Source organism: Clarias gariepinus, chromosome 28 (assembly GCF_024256425.1).
Source record: "Clarias gariepinus isolate MV-2021 ecotype Netherlands chromosome 28, CGAR_prim_01v2, whole genome shotgun sequence".
In the NCBI taxonomy this organism is placed as follows: Eukaryota; Metazoa; Chordata; class Actinopteri; order Siluriformes; family Clariidae; genus Clarias; species Clarias gariepinus.
In genome coordinates this window covers 10415705-10441155 of record NC_071127.1, presented here as the reverse complement: position 1 = coordinate 10441155, position 25451 = coordinate 10415705, and the positions used below count along the sequence as shown (strand labels likewise).

Genomic DNA, 25451 nt, shown 5'->3' with positions numbered 1-25451 from the left:
GATAGATAGATAGATAGATAGATAGATAGATAGATAGATAGATAGATAGATAGACAATGTATACAGTATATATGAATGAATTAATTGAATAAAAAAGTGATGGATGAATTGACCAACTGACAGGTGGAAGGATAAATGATGGAAAAACAGATAGATAGATAGATAGATAGATAGATAGATAGATAGATAGATAGATAGCTTTGTGTTATGTGATAGTACACGTCACTCTTATGCCCGGTGGTGCGTAAAACCGGCCCGCGCGCATATGAGAAGCGTATCACCTCTCTCTCTCTCTCTCTCTCTCTCTCTCTCTCTATCTCTTTCTCTCTCTCTCTCTCCCCCTCTCTCTCTCTCTCTCTATCTCAGTGGACAGCTCCTCATCCTCTCTCGGTTCGCCGCCATGAGCAGAGTGAAGGCGCTGAGCGGGGATCCGCGGTAGCGCGTGCGTTAAGTGAAGCCGATCTGCGGACATTCCCGCGTGAGTAAATGGGCTTGGAGGCTGAGCGGGCGGAATGTAAAGGATCCCGTGCAGGATGGGAGGAAGAAGCTCCTGCGCCGCTGCCGTTCTGCTGCCGCCGCCGCCGCTGCTGCTGCTGTTGCTGCTCGCCTGCATGTTCGCGCGTCCGGTCCGCGCCGGTAAGTCAGTCTGGCGTGTTTTTAAAAACCCGCCGTCCACGTCTGCGGCAGTGCATGCGTTTGACTCCGAAACTAATGCGTGGCTGTTGCATGAAATGCACCCGGACGTGCTAAGGATGCGGGCAGGCAGGCAGGAGGGTACACGGTGCTCTACATACAACCTGTTCATCACATCCGTGCAAGAAGGACAGGTTTCATCTTCAACTGGAAGAATAAAAGAAATGCATTTTTTTTCAGCGTTTGCATCGATCAATCTTTCCATCTAATCATTCACTATGGCTGGAGATACTGAGAAAGTTTATAGGGAGCATAAAAATCCAGCTTCATTTTATTCTGTTGATCTGATCTAATCTGATCAAATGTGCCTTATAAAGAGCTGTGTAGCCTGAAGCACTACAACTGTGTGTTGAGAAATGCATTGGACACAGGGTTTGGATTCCTCTGATCAATAGAGGATCCTGTGAGTTATTCACATCAGCAGAATAAAATGTGCAGCGGTGTTGATTTCTTTGGATTTCCGAGTAAAAGACATTACATGGATATTACATCCTGCCTATAATTTGTGGGGGGAAAAACATCTCCTTTACCACCTTTTACCACCTACTAGAGATCCTTGTCTACAGGAGCCCTTACTGGTTAGTACCTTATCAAGCAGTTAGGTATAGATCTGATTTTACTGTGTGTACAGGTCAGGCAGGATGAAGTATTAATTGAAGTAATATCACTTTAGTCCATCCTTACAGTTCATTAATAGCTATTACTACAAATTCAAAGAGGCACTTAAATTTTAATGGAACAGTAACCATGCCAAAGTGTAGTAGAATCCCGATTACACGAGAAAAATATCAATAAAAATATCAACCTAATCATAAATTATTGCAATTTTCATGTAAACTGATGGAATGCATTCCCATAGAACAGAAATGCAGGCAATCCTTTCAAAGACAAACTGTTAAAAAAAAAAAAAGAAAGAAAATTAAAAAATGCAAAACAAGAAAATCTTTTTTTTCTTTTAAGTATGTTTAACCAGAATATGTTTCACTTTTTGAACCCCGTGACGGTGAACACAAACAGTCTGCAGTTCTCTTTCATGTGAAGTAAAGAGACTCCATCAGCCCTCATCATCGCTTTCATCAGGCGATGCAGCAGAGAACAGAGCTGATGTACGTGTCGAGAAGGGGGGGAACAAAATAAGGCCCGTTCGCTCATATGTTCATTCCGTCACTTTCACGTCGCCACTTTATCCTCTGGGGGGGGAAAAAAAGTCCAGGTTAGAGGCAACCTGCATGACAAAGAGCCACAACAAAAGCAGCGGGTGATGCCAACAGGCAGCAAATGTACTCAAAGGCTGATTAACTCTGAGGGTGTTAGACTTTAGCTCCTCGCCCTGTTGAGATGCATGTGATGATGAAAAACACAGGCATGAAACACTCAGGTCATCGCTTTGACTCACTATCTGCCTGTTGGGGTCTGATACTCCTGAGAGAACAATATAGGTTTTAAATGATCCTGATATAACTACAAGCCTAAGTATATGATTTTTAATCCTTCCATTCGTTATACAGAAATGTATATGTCAGAAACAAGATATGGAAAGTTGGGGGAAATATGATTAGGAAATTTAAATCAAAATCACTGTTTAATATTTTAAATGTAGACGTTTATCTTTAAATTTATTGTGATGAGATCAAATAAATAGAATTAAAATTTCCAAAAACAAATGTACCATATATATGATAATATTAAAGGGTCGGGGTTTGAGACTTGCCCTGCTGGGTCACCACAGTTGGGTTCTTTAAATGTATAGATACCACTGCATGTAGTGTTAGGAAATGGGAGGTTTGGTAAAGGTAAGGCATCCGGTGTAAAGCCTGTGCCAGATCTTGCGCATTAAATGTCAAATGATCTAACATGACCCAAGGGAAAACATATTTACAGTAGGAAGCACTGGTTATAAGCTTTTTGTCAATATCATATAAACATCATTCATTAATTATTCACATGTAATTATTGACAATGCTGAATAGAAAATGATTTTCTTAGATTAGCTTTCAAATTTTAAATAGTGACCCTGAGCTCAGGTTACTTTGCGTTTAGAGTTTCACACCTTCTGTCTTGCGTCAGTGTGGGTTTCCTCAGGATTGTCTGGTTTCCTCCTACAGTACAAACGAACTTGCTACACTGTGTTGCCGCTACAGTAGGTGTGAATGTGTGTGCATGGGCTGGCGTTACAGTGTTCTCTAATGTGACTCATGTATTAGCAAAGTCCTAATTTCCAAAGCAGTTATTAACCTTAACCAAGGACACACATGGTACAGATATAATCAATCCCTTAAATACACAGATTTTATTCAGAGACTGCAGCAAAAAATAATTGGAAATGAGTGTAGTTTTTCGTGGAAGGAAAGTTGGTGACAACGTCTTGGATGTTCAGGAGTTAACCTTCAGAATGTCTTCGCTGATGGGGTCATGGTGTCACACTTGAACAGAAAATGACGCATTGAGCTGAGATTTTAGGTTTGGAAATCAGAGGCTAAACCTGGTCAGGTTCAACACTCGCAGTCAGTCTGGAGTGCATTTGACACTCATAATATATATATATATATATATTAAAAGGACATCAGAAATGCGTGGAAAAGCATTCAGAAATCCATGGTAAGCACATTTTCCTGTTATTATGTTTTCATAGTGGCATGACAATATCAGTGAAATTGCTCAGTTTGTCATTCTACACCAGACTTTCTTCCTGGGTAATAATGTTTGCAGTCACTTTTCACAATGCCAAGGCAGACAGATGGTAAAATATTTAATAGCACAGTGCAGGACCATGGTACCAGCTTCAGTTTTTACTGTTATACTCTATATAAATATCAGAATTTATTTTGCTGTTTGCTCTAGGTATTATCGCACATAATCACGCAGCACTATTGCTCCATCCTGTTTGGTCAGAAGGTACTGATTAGTATTCAATAATTCAATAACATCAGCATTGACAATTGTACCGGCTCCAATACAAATCTCAATGCCCTCATTCTAATATGTTATTGCATAAAACAACTGGATTATGGAGGATCAGGTACATCACACCACATCATCATCTATTATTTTCTATATAACAGCAAGCCACAATGCATTGCATTTCATTTCTTACCTACAGTATACAGTATATAATGGAGTTTAAACTGATTGATACGGAGGTTCTGATTTACTAAGGTGACAAGATGAGCTAATTTACATGTGCAGTTTTATAACTTGATTGTTAGTCGATGTTTTGCATGAAATTTGCAATTGTGTGACTGATGTCATGTGCAAAGTAGGGGAGAAGTAGAGAAACAATATTTTAATGAGGTTCTAATGAGAACCGATCTTAGAGATACTCGTGCCACGATTATATTGTGTCAGGCACGGTGCAACAAGGACATTCACACTCACTCACTCGTCTTCTATACCGCTTTATCCTGTATTCAGGGTCACAAGGACCTGGAGCACGAGGCAGGGTGCACCCTGGACAGGGTGCCAATCCATCGCAGGGCACACACACATACACACACTCTCACACCCATTCACACACTATGGGCAATTTGGGAACCAGACACAGCATATGCAACAGCTTCCCTCACACAGCTTACATATCTAATGTATACATAGCAGTTGTGCTTCTCTTGAGAAATGGTTATGTACCATAAAGGCATGGCAAAACCAGCAGGAGCAAGAGGGGGGAAAAAAAATAAAAGTGTCGATTTGGATGAAAAATGCAAGGTTATGCAATAGCATCCCACACAATGGTGTTAAGTACAGGATATAATGTGTTTGCACAACATACAGTACAAACTGCAGTCCACAGAACATATAAGCAACACATACCTATTGTTCATGAATCCTTAGGTATCTGCAAAGAACAGAAGGTAAACATTTTGACTGCCAACATTTACTAAAAATCCACTAAATGCATTTAGGTCACTCATAGCAGCTACTGTTTCTCCACAAGAGGTAATTTTGCCTAACTGATCAAATTACAGAAAGAAGTGGTCTAATTGGCTCCAACAGTATGTAGTAGTTTTCAAAATAAACATTTTGTTATAAACAACTATTTGTGCAATAGAGAAAAATAATTTCCATATATTTATTAAAATATTAAGAGTACATTTGGCAATTTTAACAAAACAATGATTTTTTTTTTGTATAATAATGATTTTATATTTTAAAATGGCTTTTGATTTAAATTGTTCAGATTTAATATCTGCCCTTTTGGAGGTATTGATTTGCTCATCCATGTGACATTTAAGCTGCAGTAAATCACACCGCAGGTGCTAAATTCATTTCCTTGCAAAGACACATTGCTCTCTAAATATCTGACGGTAAATATATATATATTAAAATATATATATTTTTTTGACTCCAATATATATATATATTTATTTATTTTATTTATATATATATATATATATATATATATATATATAGAGAGAGAGAGAGAGAGAGAGAGAGAGAGATACAAGATACAAATATATATATATATATATATATATATATATATATATATATATATAAACCATCAGATATTTATTGGATATTCAGTGAGGCAAAGACACTAAATGGACATGCGGTTGTGCATATTTGGATTGAATCCTGATCATCAGAGAACATTAGTTTGCACATTTTGGTTGGTGTTAATGAAATCTAACTGTGCTTTTCCTCTTTAAACAATTGGAAGCGTACTCTAAAGGCACATCATATAATTTTTTTTCTAGATTAAAGATACATTCCAAAGATACAAACCATGCACCTTGATGGTACCACCCCAACTACAAGTTAAAACCCAGTAAAACTATGCATACATCTATATCTGAGGGTGAATTGGGAATCTGGTTATTCCCGACATCTCACACGTTCAGCAAAACTTAGCAGAAGTTATATCATATAGTCGCTAAAATTGTCAAAGTCGAATATGTGCCTATTCTGAGCACTCTTTCCTCAGTATCTCAGCTATATCAGGACAAAGACAGACACTTTGAAAAGGTCTATAACGATATTCCACTTTTAGAAACTATTCAAGGCTCGTTCCCATTCTCCATTTTGGCCACGTTCTCCCTGTAAGAAGTAATTGGTGTTAGATTTTTCTCAACAATCCTGGGACAAAGTCCGTTCCTGTGAAGATAATTCTCTTTCACTGCCTGATTTTTATGCTCCTGACCTTTGTTATTACTTTGTAATGCATAATGGCTGATCTTTTGTGCAGCATAACTCCCATTTATTAGCAGATTTCATGCACATATTTTCTGGCCCTTTAAATTCTACACCATAGATTTGAGCTGATATTACCGAGTGAAATAGTTTTTATCCGTATAATCCTTTACTGATGCAGTCGTTTTAAACATCTAAAATGTTTCACATTTTAAAAGTGCGGCATGGTGGACGCTAATCACAATGATGTTGACTAATCAGTCAGGTCTGGTCCTTCTTACTTCACCATCTTGGGGCTGATTGTTCAGAAAAGCTGTCCGTGTTCAGATTTTGACATGCGAACAATCGTGCAGTTATGAATGCCTACGCTGACATGCTGTGTCTGTAAGTTTTGTAGAACTTTCAACATGCTGCTTTTACAGTATATTTGGAAAAAGCCTTGCAGAAGACGCTGCAAGATCTCGACTTAAGGTGCTCCAGGTTTTGCAGCAGTAAATATTTCCTATAGACTGCCCAGGCCAGAGATAGATGTTCCAAGGATGCATATTTACAAGACCTGGCAAGGCCAAGGGCTCAGGAGGAAGTCGATCCATGCCAGGATCCTGAGCATTCAGTCCTGGCAAAATAAATCACTGCAGCAGACTCTGATGGTGAAGTGGTGACCTGGCCATGTATCATCACCCCATCACGCACACTGCCGCTGAGAAACTAGCGAAAGTAAGCAAAAGGAGACGAAACTGCGAAACTGTGGATGAAAGGTCTTGGCGTGTTTCACAACTGACCATGTGTGTAGCTTCTGGTGTGAAAAAACGAACAGTGTATCCCCTGTGGAAATCCTAGGAGGTCACCGCAAGAGTGAAGAATTAATGCCAATTAGTATGAGATATTTGAGGATTTTAACATTTGTGATGATTACCACTGACATGATGCTACTGCTCTTATCCAGTTACAAGGTAAATATTTAGAGTCTAGATTAGATTTTTACAGCTTCGATTAGTACAGCCATCTAATCTCTGAGGACATGAGCACTGCAAAGTATCTACCAGCATCTGCATGGCCTGAAAACTCCCATCATATCCCTATGATGATTATCCCAAGATTACTTAGTGCATGTGTTCTTAATGTTTTTTTTCTCCAATCTTTCTCCAGTACTGTATGTTATGAGATGAAAATTATACCCAAAATATAAAATATATTTAAGCAATATCCCAGTGAGATTTGGTGGCTCAGTAGTAGGTTTTTTGCCTGCTGTTCGGAAGGCTGTGTTTAATTTCCACCCAGTGGCCAAACCCCAGCCACAGGATGCAGTGCCGGTCCATGGATCATTGGGTGTACTTACCATTAAGTGGGAGTAGTTTAAATTCGTACAGTACTATGTAGACAAAAGCTAAGGAGGATCAACCATAGAGCTGGTGGACTGTCCTGTAAATCTTGTAAGATTCCCTTTATATTCCTAGTTATTATCTTTATCTATTATCTTTATCTTTAGAATTTACATTTACTACGTTAACTTTCATGTTCGGAAGGTAAATCCCAAATAGCGTTAAATGGAAAGCTCGGCGCCATGTAGTGCATACCATCACTTATTCTACACAGTAACTAGTGCTCTTGATTAGGGGTTTGGGATGGATTTGGGATACAGCCTTATTTATATACAGGAGCGCAAAGTTTTTTTTTTTGCAAATAACACTTAGGAAGCTGGGGTCAGAGAACAGGGTCAACCATGATACAGTGCCCCCTGGATTAGATAGGGTTGTTTAGGGCCATGTTTTGGGCTCAGTGGCACTGCTGGGGCTTGAACCCCTGACCTTCCTATCAGGAACCCAGAGCCACCACCATTCAAGCCACCAGTGTCCCATGAATTATTAAGTGTTGTTTAAGATGACATAATGTTATCAGATGTGTGTTCTTGCTGAAAGGACTTCTGTGACTGGATTGAAAGTGGGTTTTGGCAGGCGGTTGCTCTTTCTAATATTGCAGACTGTACTGACCTACTTTCACCCACGCTGCGATGGGCACGTAGTGTAATTAACGATTGTGGGAACATCTGTGATGGGGAGTTATGCACATAGTCAAACGTCCCAGTGCTGTTTCCATGTACAGTATTATCACTATTCATGAAATGATACAGTATAACCACACTTGATGCTTTTTTAATAGTTGAGGGACTAGCATTTACAGCCTACTGGTCACTTAATCCCAAATGGGAAGCTGCCAGATACCAATAAAGACTTGTCCAAAGACAAATGGAAGCTCTAGTGGGAAGATGGATTATAATATACAGTAATGCTGTATATACAGTGTAATGTGCTCAGGAATAAAGATCACCCATGAATGAAGCAATGAATCGTGCAATGTGTTATACTAATTGAATGTTCTTGGATATTATTCTAGTCTATGAGGAATAACAGAGAATTACATAGAAAATGTCATTGCTCAGCATTTTATTTTAAATAAACTTTATCACCGTATCGTAAAATTTGATTGCCAGACAATTATCTCTTTTGCAGGAATGGTTAGGTGTGACACACCGCGCCGCCCTTTATTTCTAGCAACAATTATACAATTGTAATTAAGCTTTGCGCAGTTGTAGGTTTCATACTGAGCATTAATGTTGAAATTCCTTTGATGAAGAAGTTAAGATATCTGTATCTATCTTTGTCCTGAAGAGCTGATACGAAGTACAGTATGAAGCAGGTAGCGTCCCACTATTAAAGGTCAAGAGTTACAGCTGTAAAGATTGGGATTAATTGTCATCTGAACAGCTTCTGTTCTCAGGCCGTAACTCTCACCAACAAGGGCTCTTCCAAAAAGCCTCCTTGAGAGAGATGGTATTAAGTACCTTTTTATTGTACTAAAACTAAGCCTGATATTGTGCAGCTCTGAACATCTAGAACCTCTGGGAATGTGCTGAGGTGTCTGGCAGATGTTTTTGGGCTTCCATGGATCGAACTTGTTTGTCTGGTGCATTCCATTGGATCCTCAATCAGAGTGAGATCTGGGGAATTTTGAGGCCAGGTCTACAACCTTGATCTAATTGGCCAGCTAAGCTTCATACACTGCAGGCTCTAATGCACTGGGTGTCCTGATAACTTTCTATCATTGACTCCTTTATGATGGAACTGTACACACTTTACGATTTCTCATACCCATTGCATAAATTCCTATGTGCTACAGAAATATTGAAATATGATTCTCTGACCCCCCCTCCCCCAACATCATTTGGCTGAATGTGCCGTCAACCTGACAATGCCAAACATCATTAGATCAGAGCAGCGTCACTCACTCATTGGCTTAAAGCATCGTCAGACATTTATTGGCTTAAAATGCCGTCACTCACTCACTGGCTTAGAGCGAGGTCAATCACTCACTACTTGATCTGCGAAGAGGAATTACAGGTCCAAGTTTTTCAAAAGGGAGAAGAGGGACGCACACAACGACACATCACACTGTTTATGGTGTGTATACAGTCAATTCTAAATGCTGTACTATCGTCCTGATAGCTTGTTTGTATTTAGTCTGATTATTTCCGCGTGACTGATCCAGACTGATTGTCAGACTGCAGACAGCATTGCTATAGTAAATAGATGAATTTTACTTTATCAGTTGTTTTTATGAATAAAGATACGACTTTCAGGCTCTTGTGCCACATTTAACTTAATAGTACCCATATTCAGACATAGGGCATTGCTCAAAATTTAGGAAATCATGCTTAATGTTTTCTAACCCGTTATGTATTTCTAATTAAATCTGATTTCCCATGCGCCCCCCAATATATATATATATATATATATATATATATATATATATATATATATATATATATAATGTTTTTACATTTAGTTATTTATTTATTCATTCATTTATTTATTTATTTAATTTTTTTCAAGGTGCATAATCTACACACTATTTCCTTTATATTCCTTTATGACATTTGCACAAAAAAAGTGCATGTTGCACTCGGCGAATAAAAAAATTCTTATTTTGTTACTACAGAAATAGCATGTGCATTCCCCACAGCATGATATCATAAAGTCTGAATTTTGGCAAAAACAACACTCTACTCTGTGTGTGTGTGTGTGTGTGTGTGTGTGTGTGTAGAAAGCTCCTTGATGCAGATTTTAAAGAGCTGACCTGTTTTTTTTTTCCTTTTTTTTTTACATATTTATATTTTAATGGATGTGAAATTCTGCTGCTTTTATAAATAATGCAACTATCTGTGCTCCGGGAACTTTGGAAATAACTAGGTGTTAACTGTAGTGATTTATTCATCACTGATTTATAATGCAGACAACTGACACACACACAGTCATAACAACGTGAAGCCCTTTCTCTGCATGATGCTTTTTTTGTAGCATAAAGACAAATATTATGCCAAAGAAAAGATGGCTGCATGCTTTTTTATTTGCAGACTATTTAGCATTCTAAGTGAGGTACTGCCTGGCCAAAAAAAAAAAAAAAAAGGCGCAGTTTCTGATGGGTCAAATCACTGGGCGAAGAAAACAACGAAGGAGATTTAAAGTTATTGGAACTGACTAAAGGTTTCTTTAACACATTAAAAAATTGCAAGGATAAAAAATTGTGATCGAAAAAAGTTCAGGAGCTACTGTATGTTCATGAACTTGAGTGTGAGACTCATGAGAACATAGGCTAGGGAGCATAAGGACTGGAATTAGTAGCAATGGATAAAGGTCCATGTGACCTGATGAGTCCAGATTGACCCTGTTCCAGAGCAATGTGCGGGGATGTGCGATCAGGGTAAGAAGGGAAGCACATGAAGAAATCGAATCATCTGATTTGATGACCTGAATGTTATCACATCTACAGGCTTTTCTCTTCCCCGATGGAACAGGCATATCCCAGGATTCAAATTGAGATGAAAATCTAGTTCTGGGAGCATGAGTAGTCATTTTCACACATGAATTCACCACCACACTGTGCACCGTAATCAAAGCTAAAGGTTATCAATGAAATCTTGGAGTGTGCAGCTTTGTGTGTGTGTGTGTGTGTGTGTGTTTTGGCCGGGCAGTGTACATTCAGATACCAGTCTAAGAGCTCCCACATGAGTAAATAAAAGTGAAGTGTAATGGAACTATCGATTCGGCGTGACCTCAGACCAGGTGGAGCAGTGGAGTGTTTCCACCACGTGAAGGGCACACACCATCCTATTTGGGTGTTAGAGACGAGGAACCAAACGATGTCTTTGATATTTCCAGCTTTTACTTCCTTTTTTTTTTTTTTTCAGATGTTTGTGTGTGTTGTCATTTAAAGTTGTGGAAAGGTGCAATAGAGTGCTCTCTCAACAGCTTTCTGTCTCTGCTCTTCTGCTCTTTTTGTCCTCAGACAGTCTATCCGCCCCACTGAACGTAACCATCAAGACCTTGGAGGGCAATACGGCTGTGGTCACATGGGACATCCTCGAGGGAGATCCGGTCATCGGGTTCGCCATCACACAGCAGGTTAGCTTACTGATGTGTCAAATCTATTCGAAAGTATCTTAGATAATTATTTTTCTTTTTTAGGCATACTATAGTATGTAGATAGAGTGTATACAGTGTATACATACTGAAAATATTTTAGACACCCTGTAGAATTGTGTGCTTGTGTGTGTGCGCCGGTACTCTGTGTACCCCGGTAATGAAGAGTTGAATCACCATCTGTTCGAGCACAAAGTCATTACAGCTTGTCACCAAAGTCCCAGACCAAACGCTTTCCCTGACTTTCAATAACAAGCCGACAATGGCCTGTTCTACTTCTTTTCATCCCAGATTGCCTTATGATGAAGGGCAGTTTTTCGTTTTTTTGCTAATTACTTTGCTGAGTACTAACAGCAAAGTCATCACCTTGTGACCACACATACACAGCCTAAAAAAGACCCTTTCTACAGTATGTCACACTCATCCTCTTACCCGTTCTCAGTTTGGTTGAGGAAGTGAATAAAAAAAAAAAAAGCTGAGAATAAACCTCTAATCCTATTGTTCTGGTTGAATTCCATTCCATTTTTTAAAAATATTGGCTCGGTGCTTGGCAGGATATTAAAAGAATGGATTTTTTTTTTTTTTTTTTTAGAACCAAACCCTGATTAATACTTTTTTTTTTCATCAGAACCTCATCTTAGACTTGTTTTGTCTGACAAAAAAGTAAAATAAAAATAAGTCCAGTTTAGTTTCAGGTTGTAACACTACCATATGGGGAAAAGTTCAAGATGGTGAATACTTTTGCAATACTTTTTACCAATGGCTAGTATTGCTTTTGGAAACTTTGCTCCACATATGTTCCCATTTTCCACCACAAAACCAACTAAGGATATTTGGAATGTCGAACTGGATTAAGAATCCTTTATTCTGGGTTAATCAAAACCTCAAAGGATAGTGCTGAACTGACACATCAACTTTTTAACATGGAAAACGTTTTTAACATGGCTCAAAGATGGAATTCCACAATGCACTACAAGAGGTTGTGTCCAGATATCTTAACAAAATAAAGTCAATTAAACTGTACCATTTAAAGATAACCCATGACCTATGGTGATTTCTAAGTCCACTATTTAAAATCATATAATTGCTCTCACGGTTTTGTCTGCCTGTCTTTTTTATTTCAGAAGAAGGATGTAAGAATGATGCGTTTCATCCAGGAGGTGAACACTACCACACGCTCATGTGCATTATGGGATTTGGAGGCTGATACTGAGTACATTGTGCACGTGCAGTCCATCAGCATGAGTGGCACAAGCCCTCCCAGTGACCCCGTCCTCTTCCGGACGCCAAAAGAGTCTGAGAAAATGGCCTCCAAAAGTCCTGGTAGGTTGAGGATAAATGGTCTCAGTGTAATCATATAGTGTAATAGACAGATTCATGTCTTAACCACTTCCTATTTCTAACATCTTTACTGACAAAGACAAAGTGGTGGAGCAAGCACAGATCCTTCACTTGAGGTCAAAGAAGAAATATATTTCATAGAACAATATCATGCTCAAATATATCCAAAAACTACAACTTTGTTTGAAATAGTAATACATTTGAAATATAAGTAAATATGATGAATTATTTAAATAATAAATATTTAAATAAAAGTAAATGTTTTATGTATAATGTGGGTTTTCTTTGGGTTTCTGGTTTTCTCCCATAATAGATTAACAGTGTGAAATTCATATAAACAGTCTATGTTAGTCTTTACACTTAATTATGATGAAATATGAAATGTAAATGACTGCTGACTTTTCTTGAAGTTGCCTTACACAATAAATATAAAAAATGCTGAAAAAACATGAAGTCTCAGAAATACTCCAAACATATGCTTAAGTACTCCTACTGCATTACTCTCCATAGACGCCACAATAAGATATTGACCACATGCATTAAAAACCTGAAGTTCAGGTCAGCATATAATGAAAAGCGGCCTAGAAAATGGTTTGCAGCCAGATCGTTAACATTGATTCATGCATAAACACAGCAGGAAGGCTATTATACAGCTACTCTAAAAATACACTCTAATTCAAAGTGAAAATGTCAGCCTTTATTGCAGGACAGACTACCTTATCTACAAAACCCACAATATTTCCAGGTTTATGTTTTAAAATCCCTTTTGTGACCCACATACAGTTATGCATATAAAATATTGTATACACTGCCAGACTGGGAAAAAAAAAAAAAAAAAAAAAAGTTACCATTTCAGAAGGGACAAATTAATAGCCTGCATCAAGCAATAAAAACAAATAAGGAGATTGCTGAAATTCCTGGAATTAGGTTAGGAACTGTCCAACACTATGGTGCTGAATGTAGTGTAGTGGTTAAAAACAAATTGAGAATGGAGATTGGGACTAAACAGCTGTGTGGACATAAAAAGAACTTGTTAGTGAGACTTATTAGGAAGAAAAATCTTTTTAAAAAGCACGGTGGTGATCTTTTAGCTGTTCCCGGCAAGCTTTACACAGGTTTTACACCAGATGCCCTTCCATTTTATCTGGGTTTGGGACCAGCACATCATCCAGTGGTTAGAGTTCGGGCTGGGAATCAAACCTGAACCTTTCGCATGGCGGGCAAAACGCCTATCAATGAGACACCAATGCTCTAAGAGTATAAAGCAATGAAAAAAGGTCATGTGATCTGATGAGTCCAGATTGACCCTATTTCAGAGCGACGGGTGCATTGAGTTAAGAAGGGAAGCTCATGTGATGCTCTTGGATGCATCGTGCCCACTGTACAAGCCCCTGGAGGCAGTGTTATGATCTGAGCTTGCTTCAGTTGCTCAGCACAACATTATGTGGCAATAAAATTAAGTCAGCTGACAATCTGAACATAGTTATCCCAACAGCACATTTTTCTTCTTCAGGACTCGAACTGTAAAAGTGGTTCTGGGAGCATGAGCAATCATTTTTACACATGCACTGGCCACCAAATTGTGTGCTGCAATCAAAGCTAAAGGCAGGTGATAGAAATCTTATTGCATGAGACTTTTTTTTTTTGGTAGGCAGTATAGATTGGTGCGGATATTTCAGGTTGAGGTGAAGTGTGATTCACAATGTGCTGAAAAAATAATGCCAAACCATTATGGTAGGATAGAAATGGTCCAATAAAGACATGTTGCCTGAATCATTTTACCATGAAAGGTCTGAGAATGCGCAATGCTATTTTTCCTCTGACTCCCACTTCCATTTCTGAGAATGTCACAAATGGTATTTTCTTAAAACCTTTTTATTATGAGTCATATAAGTGGTTTAGGGTTGGGGAGAACTTGTCAAGTCCGAATAAATAGGCAAAAAAAGGGACATTTTCTGTAGGCAGACTAATAAAGGAAGAAGAGACATGTTGATTGCTCCTTTCAAAATTAATTACAACATTGACTGTGTACATAAGCAGCTGTGTTGTGTTGATCATAATGAGTTAAGTCATTAGCATTTGCATACGTGATGGTTTATGGAAACCATATTAGAGTTGCAGGAAACTGTTAGTTTTCTTGAAGCAGAACTGTACATAGAATTATACAGAAATTACAGTAAACCAAGATAATTTACAACTAGTTGACACGCTTTTGATGCAATATGTCAATGGTGACAGGCAGGCATTTACTAGAAACATTGCTCCATAATCAGCCATTAGCACTTGAGTTGCTCTCCAGTTAATCGAGTAAGCAGTCTTCCGCTTCACTTCATTTCAAATAGCTGGAGGGTGGCTAATGAGCATAGACAGTTAATCTTTTTCACCATACGTCTCCTGTTTCAAGGTGAAATGGCTTCATGTTGCTTTTGGTTCTGGACCCATGACATGCATCCGCATTGACAGGCAGATTTTATTTTTAATTTTTTTAAATGCACAGCTTCAGAGCCAAGAAGAAAATGATCAACTTTTCCAGCTTTGGCTGAAAAAGATGAGAGTGTTCCTTCATTACGAGCTGTTCCATCAATCCAGCTGGCCAGTCCTCCAGGGCTCATCAGAGGCTAACACAAATAGGGAATTCACAGATGATGTTAATTACCACCAGGCACTTTACATCTGCTGCCAAGAAGGATGGTCTCCTGATGTCAGACAGGACTTTAAAGACAGGGAAGAGAGATGCATGTCCTGAGAGAAACCTTTAATTTCCAGTAGCTGATCACAGCCCATGATCAAAGTTTTCAGCTTCTCATTAGTACAGCTATATACAGCACTTTACATCTGGATGATGATGATTACAAAAACTTCCTTTTTAAAACATAGTGGACAAGTCAAAAGCTATTCTTGGAAAGTATTAGATATTATGTGTCATGTTTGACTACAGTACCAGCTGTGTTTCATGTCTTTCTTTTTAGATGAAGTGACAATGAAGGAGGTTGGCCAGGCTGCCCAGCTGAGGGCCGGAGAGCTGATCATCATAGTAGTCGTTCTGATCATGTGGGCAGGTAACAGATTTACATCAAGAGTTTTCATCAATTTCTTGCTCTTTATTTTATTATTATTATCATTATTGGACAAAAATGCATGTTTGCTTCACAGCCCAATCCCTCCTCACTATTGGGTATTGGGTGCTATTACTTTTCTAAGGAATTGGACCAACAGTTTTTCCTTATATCCCATTTTTTCCCAAAAGAAATTGTGTGGCTTGATTTCCATTTTTAATAAAAAAAAAAATTAAACATATCACTTGGACGTGCTCTGAAAAAATCACATTGATAAAGAAACTATTACCCCTTTCAAAACTGCCCCAAACATTCCCCATAGAACACTAGCTTGTAGGGTGTAGAGTATAGAGAGATGCATTAAAAACAACCTCAGAATCTCTCTTACTGATTTTCCCTCAATAAACCGTAATTTCCATAGGGGAAAATGGATTTTACATTCTGACGATTTTTAGACAATTTTATCCAAAGTTACTTGTAGACTCTTGTACACACACACACACCAAACTTGACATGCTGCATGAATGAACCTGAGATATCAAGTTTTTCAATAGGAGGAGTTAGGTTTCTATTTTAGGTGGATGAGAGCAGTACAGGTGCTGGTGCAGGGTTGGCCAGATCTTAGGAATGTTTTTTGGCTATGAATGAGTCATTTTGGTTAGAAAAAGCAGAGCACCATTTTTTAGTTCTTACTTTACCATTTCTCCTGGAATTGTATCTAATACTAATACTAATAATAATTATTATTATTATTATTATTATTATTATTATTATATATGATAAATAATGATAGTAGTAGCGGAAGGCCCGGGTTCGATTCTCAGCCAGTGCCCAAACCCCAGCCACTGAATGCAGTGTGGGTCACAAGCCCAAGCCATGCTTGTATGTACGGACTGGATGGTCCACTGTGGCGACCCCTTGCCTGGCAGCCGAAAAAAACAACAACAAAGTAGTAGTTGTACTGTAGTAGTAGTAGTCGTCATCCCAGTGTTGCCAGCTTTCTCTACTCTTACTGTAAGATTCCATATACATATAACAAGTGCCATAATTTTAGAGCAGCAGTAGTGGATCTAGAAAAATTTTACATGGGATGGCAAAGGACTTTGCCAAGATGATGTCTATCGTTGAATCTAAAATGTGATTACCACTTTAAAATGGTGTGTTACTGCATTGGAATTAACTGTAAATGAACAAAGAACAAAAATAACCATACCATAAGGTGACTTAGTGGTTAGCACTACCAGGGTCCGGGTTTGATTCCTGGTTCAATTCCCACCTGCATGTGCATTGAGGTTGCTTGTTCTCCTCATTCGTGGTGGGTTTCCTCCAGGTACATCAATCTCCTCCCAAAGTCCAAAGACATGCAGATTAGACTAATGGGGTTCCCCAAATTACCAACAGTGTGTGAATGTGTGTGTGCCCTGTAATGGATTGGCACCCTGTCCAGAGTGTTGCCCACCTCATTCCCCAACTCTCCGGGGATAGGCTCCAGTGTCCAATATAAAGCGATGTAGACGATGAGTGAGTGAGACAATACATCAGGATCATCTGTCTCCACCTGTCCCATCATCACTCCATGCTTCTGTACCAGCCACTTTGATTCATTTTCATCGCTCACATTTATTTTGACTTCTCTCGTTTCTGTCCTTTCTTTCTCTTTCTCTTTCCTGGGATCATTTGCTTACTTTTTCTTCCCTCATATCTTCGTCCTGCCCAGACTTACCAAAAGTTGCCAATATTTTAAACAATATTTTTTACTTCCTTTTCATTTCTTCGTTTTTTTTTTTCTATTGTGACCTGCAGCAGTGAAAAAATAAAAGGGTCTCATGGTTGAAATACAAATATTCCATTAAAATGTGGTGTATATATTACAAAAAAATATTAGATTCAGCGGGTCAGAGAGCGATTTTGTGGGTGCACGCGCAGAAGCAAATGCCGGTCGGGTTAAAGTAATGCGCACCTGATGAGAAAATGTTTATTTAGAGTTTTATCTGTTGCAGTGAGTCAGTGGGAGCTATACAGAGTGGGAAGAGAGGTTCAGATGTGAGCGTACATGAGTAAGAGAGATAATGAGAGAGTATACTGTACGTGTTGAAAAGCATTAAAGAATATTTACAACGAGCGAATGAATAAACTCTGACTCATGTCCAAACCGCTTGCATCCTTTCCAAGTGATCTTACGATATTTAATGCCATCATGGTTGATATATTACCAGTCTGGCAGTAAAGGGGTGTGATAGTGTGCTTTAGAGTTTTAAACAGTACTTGTTTGATTCACTCTTAAGCATCTTATGGATACAGCAGTGGTTTTGGTTTTACAGTCACAGTTTTAGGAAGTGAAAAGTAGGGTGTATGGGTTGGGGCAACCTCGGAGTAAACCATACAGTAGGGAGAGTAGCTGCCCCCACCTCTCCCCATGCCCCAGTGTAGATGCCCCAGTATTATAACGCAGGCCATTCTCATGGTTTCTCACTTTGTTGCCCATTAGAAGCAACATGCACAAACTATAAAACTAGTCTAATCATTATGTATTACTTTTCCACAGTTTCTCAAACTGGCACATACATGTACTGTCCATTATGTGGATGTAATGAAGTCACCAGGTCTTCGCAAGCGGCAGCTCTTTCCGGGTAGTATGAGCTGGTATCAATAAGTTTCAATACTAGTTTTGTAACTTACCAACAGATGGCAGCACAAGGCTGCACGCACAGTCACAACGGAGCACCGACTTTTATAAGTCAGTGTGCCAAAAGACATCATCCTCATCAATTCTGTGGGAAACTGGGCAGATCTGCCACTGATACGTTTGACATGATTTGTCAAGTTTGTTTGAGGTGTTTTGAGTGGGCATAACTGGAAGACGACCAGATATCAGAAAGACCTGCATCAAGCTCAACCCCAAAAAATGTCTAAACCATTCAGCAATTTGTGAATGTTGATCATCAGAGAACAATCCACAACATTGCTGTTATTGTCGGTGTGTCATACGGAGCAGTTCGCGCAATCCTTACATATGATTCAAACATGTGCCGTGTTCCTGCCAAGCTTGTCCTCAGGATGCTGACCCAGGAGCAGAAGGAACATCGCGTTGAAATCTGCCAAGATGACGCTGTGTTAGCATGGCGTAGATAATTCATCCTTTATGTCAAGGTTCATTATCGGTGACAAAACTTGAGCGTATCAACACTCTTCCTCTTCACAGTGGAGGAGCATCTCCATGACAAGTTCATGCTCGTCGTGTTTTTGGACATTTGTGGCATTGTGCATTAAGAAGTCGAGGACAGACCGTCAATAGCGTATTCTACTCATAGTCATTGTAGTAGTAGTTGAAGGTATATTAGTGGTATTTGCATTATTATTAATAATATTACTTTCTGTTTTTAAAATTCTAATTGGAGACATCATTTCCTTCCAAAATATACGGTCTCAAATACAACCAAACAAAACCAAGCATCTGTATACCTACTATGGTAAAATGAGGCATAGTTTTTATGTGATTAAATTTTTTTGCATTTGGTAGACACCCTTGTCCAGAGCAACTTTTGTATTTCATTATACATGTCAGCAGTTGAGAGCCTTAATCAAGGGCCCAACTTGGCAATCGTGGGATTGGAACCTGGAACCTCCTGAACCATAGTCCAATGCCTGAGCTATCCCATAGCCTCTATCCCATAGCCCCTTATGTCACTCACTATACTGGCCTGATTGTTTCGAGCTCAATCAGAGTTCGTACCTTGTGACTTTGAGTCATAATTTCTACCCAACTTCCCAAGGACATTTTGTTTTTCAATCCAAATGTGATTTAAAAAGACCTATTGGGAGGAAAACGAGCCAACAAGGTAACAATCTCACTGTGCAATCCCGAGATTGATTAGATAGCCTTCTCTAGGGATGTGCAGTATATTATTTAGTAAATCATTATCACAATATTGCCATTTATATTGCTGAGCTCTCGTAAGGATGCAATTAATAAATAGGCCCACTAACCCAAACGTGTCCCAAGTGAACGGTGTAAAAGAGAGACATAGAGTGATAGATAGAAAGAGACAGAGAGAGGGAATGGAGTTTCTGAGTTTCTTAGGTCTAATTGGACCACCGGGGTTTTCCATTTTCGGCGTAGTCCATATCAGACAGGAGAAAAAGAAACGCATTAGTGTTTCCCAGGCACTGAAAGAAAACAAGCTGCTGTTTATTGAGCGTGGTTGTGTTTTTGCCGGCACTATCACCTGCTTCAAGTTTGGATAATTAAAAAGCCTTTCGTTAGGTTAAAATGAGTGCGTTAACACTGAGAAAACATGAAATTGTGCTCGCAAAAAATAATCAAAACTGAGACCGTTGGTACACCTAAGAAAAACAAAAGCAATCTTCAAACGTTTCAAGAGCTCAAATATAATTGGTTTGTACGGAGATCCATCTTCAGCTTTTCTATTATCTGCTCTCTCCCTCTGACATCCCCCATCCATCACTAAACCTGACTCCTTCTCTCCACTTCAGGCTTTTTCAAGCCCGGCTTTCCAATAACACGCTCCAGCCATTTCCTCCTGAGAAAACTCCCAATCACCATCGTAATTAGCTTGAACGAGGTTTACTAGATGAGTGTTAGATGAAGGATGAAGGATGAGGGTGAAGACTCTGGGAGCAAAAAAATTACTTAGAAGCCCATTGTAGACATTGTATACAGGTTTTTATTATTATTATTATTATTATTATTTTTAATTCTATCTGATTGTAATCATAGCCAAAAATTGTGCATAGCATTTGTTTGTCCTATTATAAACCTGGATTTTACAGCACCATCTGTACATCATAATTGGTTTAATTAGTTAAACTTTGCCAGTTAGGACATTATGACCATTCTTTGATGATGTTCAAAGAAAACCACTTTATGCAAACTAACCAAAACAGTCTTAGTGGGTCAGGTTAAAATAAGGACAGCCTGTAAGTACTTCCCTGTTTCTTTTACTGCTTTATTTAAGCCGCCAAAATTGACATGACATTTACATGACATTTGCTAAACGGCATCTCTTCTTCCACCTTGATTTACAGAAATGCCTTTTACTCTCCATTAGAAACAAATCCTAATGACAATTCAATAGATCAGGTTATATGGAAATATCAAGCTAAACATAAATCAATAGAAATATGCGACATGCACCACCCTATTTAAAGCACCTTGTAGCCAGCCTGGACAATTTTGTGAAACAGTATAATTTAAGCACATCATGAGGATATTAAATTTGAAAGTACTATGACAAATACATTACATTTCTTTAGTTTGGAACATCGACTAAGGATATGCCGCAAGGTGTAATGAAAAAAAAATAGCTGCAACCAGCCAAGCTGTAGAAGAGCCATGCTTTTCCCAATGAAAGGGTCCCAAACTTGGATACATTTTTGAGTCCCTGTACAGTAGACGTGCTCATTAGCCATGTTTGGTGAGTCATGACCTGGGGCCACGTTAAATGATAGCTTTCTCTTTACAGGTGTAATAGCTCTCTTCTGCCGTCAGTATGACATCATTAAAGACAACGAACCCAACAACAACAAGGACAAAGCCAAGAACTCGTCGGAGTGCAGCACCCCCGAGCACCCTACAGGGGGGCTACTGCGCAGCAAGGTCTAACCAACCACAGGCAATAACAGGCTTCAGGCTCAGGACACGTACGTCTATTTGGTATATTTACTGTATGTTTCAACTTATCATGTTAATCAGCTCCATATTATTAGATGTAGTGAATCTGCAGTTGATTGCAAAAGAAAGAATGTGGCTTTCAGCTAGGAGCTTTCTCAATTTCTTTTTTATTTTTTTTTTTAAATCTGACCAATTTGAGTTAGATGGGGACTTTCTCAATCAGAATCATCCATCTGTATACCATCTGCTGTCTGAGGGAAACTTTGTCGAGCTGCATTTTATATAGAAAATCTTCATCTAATGTAACAGCCAACAGAGTTGTAAGCAAGCTTTATTAGAAGGCACAGTGGCAGACAGTTCCAAGAGCGTGAGATCGAGACAGAATCAAAAGACAGGCAGAAACATCAGGGAATTGGCACACGGTGTATCAAGGTATCCAAAAATGACAAAACTACAAGAGGCATTTAAATTAAACTGGGACTTGAGAGGAAATTTCTTCTCAATGAAGGCGTAAAAGTGATTGACATTTACAGAAGACATCAAGCACAGTACGTGATGAGACATTTGAATGACGATCCCGGCTGAGGTGGCTCAGAGCCCACTGCATTGATTTCTGTGAATATTTCGCATTTTTTCATGCGCTCAGGACAAAACCACTATCAACAAAGGCGTACAAGCCATTTCCACATGCTGAAGGGGTTCCTGGGAGGCCAGTGTTTTAGATGTGATCATGGCTTAGGCATACTAGGAAAACGTTCTACCTTGATGATATCCAAGAATTAGTTACATATATTTGTGTGGAATTTAAAGGGTCTGTATGCAGAATTCTGGTGTGTGTGAGTAGGACAACGACTCAGTTAGATTCAGAAACAGCCGCGTTTGAAGGCAGCAGTGCGTTGTGGGAATCAGCATTAAGTTGACGCTTTTTCATTTCGCTGTCACGAAGCAGCTTCACGGAAATCTGGGTAGAAATTTCGATTCCTAGAAGCAAAACAGAGACATGTGGAAGTAACCTTGAGAGGAGCCAGACTCGACTGGGCTGAACCAGACTCCTGTGCTAAGTATGTTGAAGTGATGTTCAGTATGAGCACAATGTGAACGAGTTCTAAGATGATCTTTATGATTATGTTAGCAGTTCTTAGCTGCGAATCTACCGTCCCTAGGGGACATTAAAGCCTATAATACAGTTAGAATTGGAGTTTTTTGATAGCTTGGGGAAAGAAAGAGTTCTTGGAGTAATTTGATATGGGACATTGGGAGTGTGTATCATTTGTGGTTAGAATGTGACATACAGTAGTAGCTCTTTTCTTAATGTTCTTAAGAAATGCACAGGACATATCATACATGCTGTTATTTTATATTCAACATCTGAAACCATGTTGCCAGGGGTTTTATTTTACAGTGCATCCGGAAAGTATTCACAACGCTTTACTTTTTTCACATTTTGTTATGTTACGGCCTTATTTCAAAATGGGTTCAATTCAAAATATATTACAACAATACCCCATTAGGACACCGTGAAAAGAGTTTGTTTAAAATCTTTGGGGAAAAAAATCACATGTACATAAGTATTCACAGCCTTTGCCATGACACTCAAAATGAGTTTCCACTGATCATCCTTGAGATGTTTCTACAACTCGATTGGAATCCACCAGTGGTAAATTCAGTTGATTGGAAATGGTTTGGAAAGGCACACACCTGCCGATATAAGGAATAACAAACCAAGCCATGAAGTCCATGGAATCGTCTGAAGACCTCCAAGACAGGAATTTATCGAAGCACAGATCTGGGGAAGGGAACAAAAAAAATTCTGTAGTATTGAAGGTCCAGATGAGCACAGTGGCCTCCATCATCCATAAATGGAAGAAGTTTCGAACCAGCAGGACTCTTTCTAGAAGGGGCTGCCACTGGGGGTGAAGGACCTTAATCAGGGAGGTGATCAAGAACTGATGGTCACTCTGAAAGAGCTCCAGTGGTTCTTCGTGGAGAGAGGAGAACCTTTCAGAAGAACAAACATCTTGTAGCATCATACTCAAAAAGACTTGGGACTGTAATTGGTGCTGAAGGTCCTTCAACAACAACAAAGAAAAAACATTATCATGGTCTGAGAGTCCTGCAGGTGTCTTTTGGCAAACTCCAGACGGGCTGTCATGTGCCTCTTACTGAGGAGTAAAGAAACGCACCAGTTCTGTATTTTCACAAAGAAACGCTGGACCTTTTTTTAAAGTGACCATCAGGTTCTTGGTAACATCTCAAGGATGATCAGTGGAAACAGGATGCACCTGAGTGTTATGGCAAAGGCTGTGAATACTTACATACATGTGATTTTTTTATTTTTTATTTTTAATAAATTTGCAAAGATTTCAATCTTCTTTCACATTGTCATTTTGGAGTGTTGTTTGTATAATTTTAAGGAAAATAATGAATTTAATCCATTTTGGAATAAGGCTGTAACATCATAAAATGTGGAAAAAGTGAAGGGCTGTGAGAACTTTCTGATTCAGATCTGATTCAAATTCTGTCTACACTGCTTTTGAAATACCTCGGCCATCTCTCGGCTCCTCATTGTTGTTGTTGTTGTTTCCTCCAACAGTGCTGAGACACACCAGAAAGCCATCAAATGACATTATTATGAAACAAGAGTGCCCATCTTCATCTGAAAGGACTCTTTAATACCGCATCCTATCAAGAAATACGGACCCCTTGGTGCTTGTCTACGCAGCATAAAAAACACAATGACACACTCGAGCACATTTGACAAGTACACTTGAGCACATCTGAAGGCCGAAAGTGAAAAGACCTGAGAATGGAAAAGTGCATGACTGGGCGTTCCCTGGGGTCTGGCATCCGAACAGAGACGTTCCCTATGCTCTGAGAAGAGAGCGCTAGGAATCCCAGGACACTCTGCTTCCAGCGCCACCCCGCACAGATAAGCGAAATGTGTCATCGCCGTTGAGGGAAGACGATAATAAACCAGAGTCGTGCTATGAATGAAGGGGAACAATTTTTTTTTCTTTTTTCCCCCTCCAAGCATTCTCTTCTTATCAGTGCTGAAACAGGATCATACGTGGAGGAAGGGGATAAACTGAAGCTATTTCCCATATCTCTCCGTCTTTCTCTCTGCATATTTGCTTTATTATTATTTTTTATCTCTTTCCATGACATTTAGTTCCTTTTCTTTCCATTCATATATATATATATATATATATATATATATATATATATATATATTTTTTTTTTTTTTTTTCAGGAGTCACCGCTGTAAATTTGATAATGTGCACTGGTGCAGTGCGATCTCTCTCTCTCTCCATAAGCACTCTCTCGCTCTCAGGGCATCCGAGTTAAAATCCAGAGGATGAATAATACAGTGGCTCGCGCTGAACCTCATCCATCACACCATCCACACCAACCCTCGTCGCGATATATAGACGATATATATTCGTATATTATATTAATACAGTGATGGAAAATATATTTAATCACTCGTGCGTCTTGAGTAACTCAACAGCTTGTCGTCGATGATGAGTATATAAATGTAGAGTAATGAGTTCTTTTGCTTGTCATTACCTGGTAACGGTCATAGTTTTATGAGTGCTGCTTTATAATTACGCTTCTGCTGTGACGTATGGCTCCGGTAGAGATCCGGGTGCCTTTCCTTCCCGACCATTTCCCCGCCAGTGTCCCGTCTCCTTCAAAAAAAACCCCGACGCCCTCTTGTCTCATGCACGCGTGATACATTTTTCCCCGTTTGACAGGTTAAGTGAAGTATGCGAGATGAGGGCGCGTCTTGACAGCACGTTATTGGAGTGTCAGGACAGATGGACTTGTCACTTACAGCACAGTTACTGACGCGGACGTCATCCTCCTGGGGCGAGGTATCGGATTGCAGGAAGCAATAAAAACATGCTTAATGCAGGTCAGAGGTCTGGTTCGAACCATGGCAGGACATGCCAATATGGGTAGTATGTTTAAAAACGCAGATGCAGGTGGAGTGGAGGTTTGCTCAACAAAAACAGTAATGCATCTGTGACCTCACACTACCATTGAGGGGGAATGAATTATTTATTTACTCATGTAGGTCCATGAGTTTGTTTGTATGCTCTAGAATAAGGACCAAACTATTAC

The 25451-nt window shown here is 39.1% G+C and overlaps 1 protein-coding gene across 1 annotated transcript; it reads left to right on the top strand.

Moving 5' to 3' along the window:
• Window positions 1–371: 371 nt before the first annotated feature.
• fndc5b (fibronectin type III domain containing 5b) lies at window positions 372–24477 on the top strand. The gene is made up of 6 exons (XM_053490149.1): window positions 372–636; window positions 11164–11279; window positions 12422–12620; window positions 15608–15697; window positions 21178–21355; window positions 23920–24477. Exons 1-5 carry the CDS (start codon window positions 534–536, stop codon window positions 21315–21317), a joined length of 648 nt encoding a protein of 215 aa, XP_053346124.1. The 5' UTR covers window positions 372–533; the 3' UTR covers window positions 21318–21355; window positions 23920–24477.
• Window positions 24478–25451: the final 974 nt, after the last annotated feature.

Excerpts from the sequence above, each read along its gene's own strand:
- fndc5b (XM_053490149.1), top strand. The coding sequence starts at position 534 with ATGGGAGGAAGAAGCTCCTGCGCCGCTGCCGTTCTGCTGCCGCCGCCG. Across the intron at positions 11,280-12,421 it reads GGTTCGCCATCACACAGCAG|AAGAAGGATGTAAGAATGAT; the intron begins GTTAGCTTACTG and ends TTTTTATTTCAG. Across the intron at positions 12,621-15,607 it reads AATGGCCTCCAAAAGTCCTG|ATGAAGTGACAATGAAGGAG; the intron begins GTAGGTTGAGGA and ends CTTTCTTTTTAG.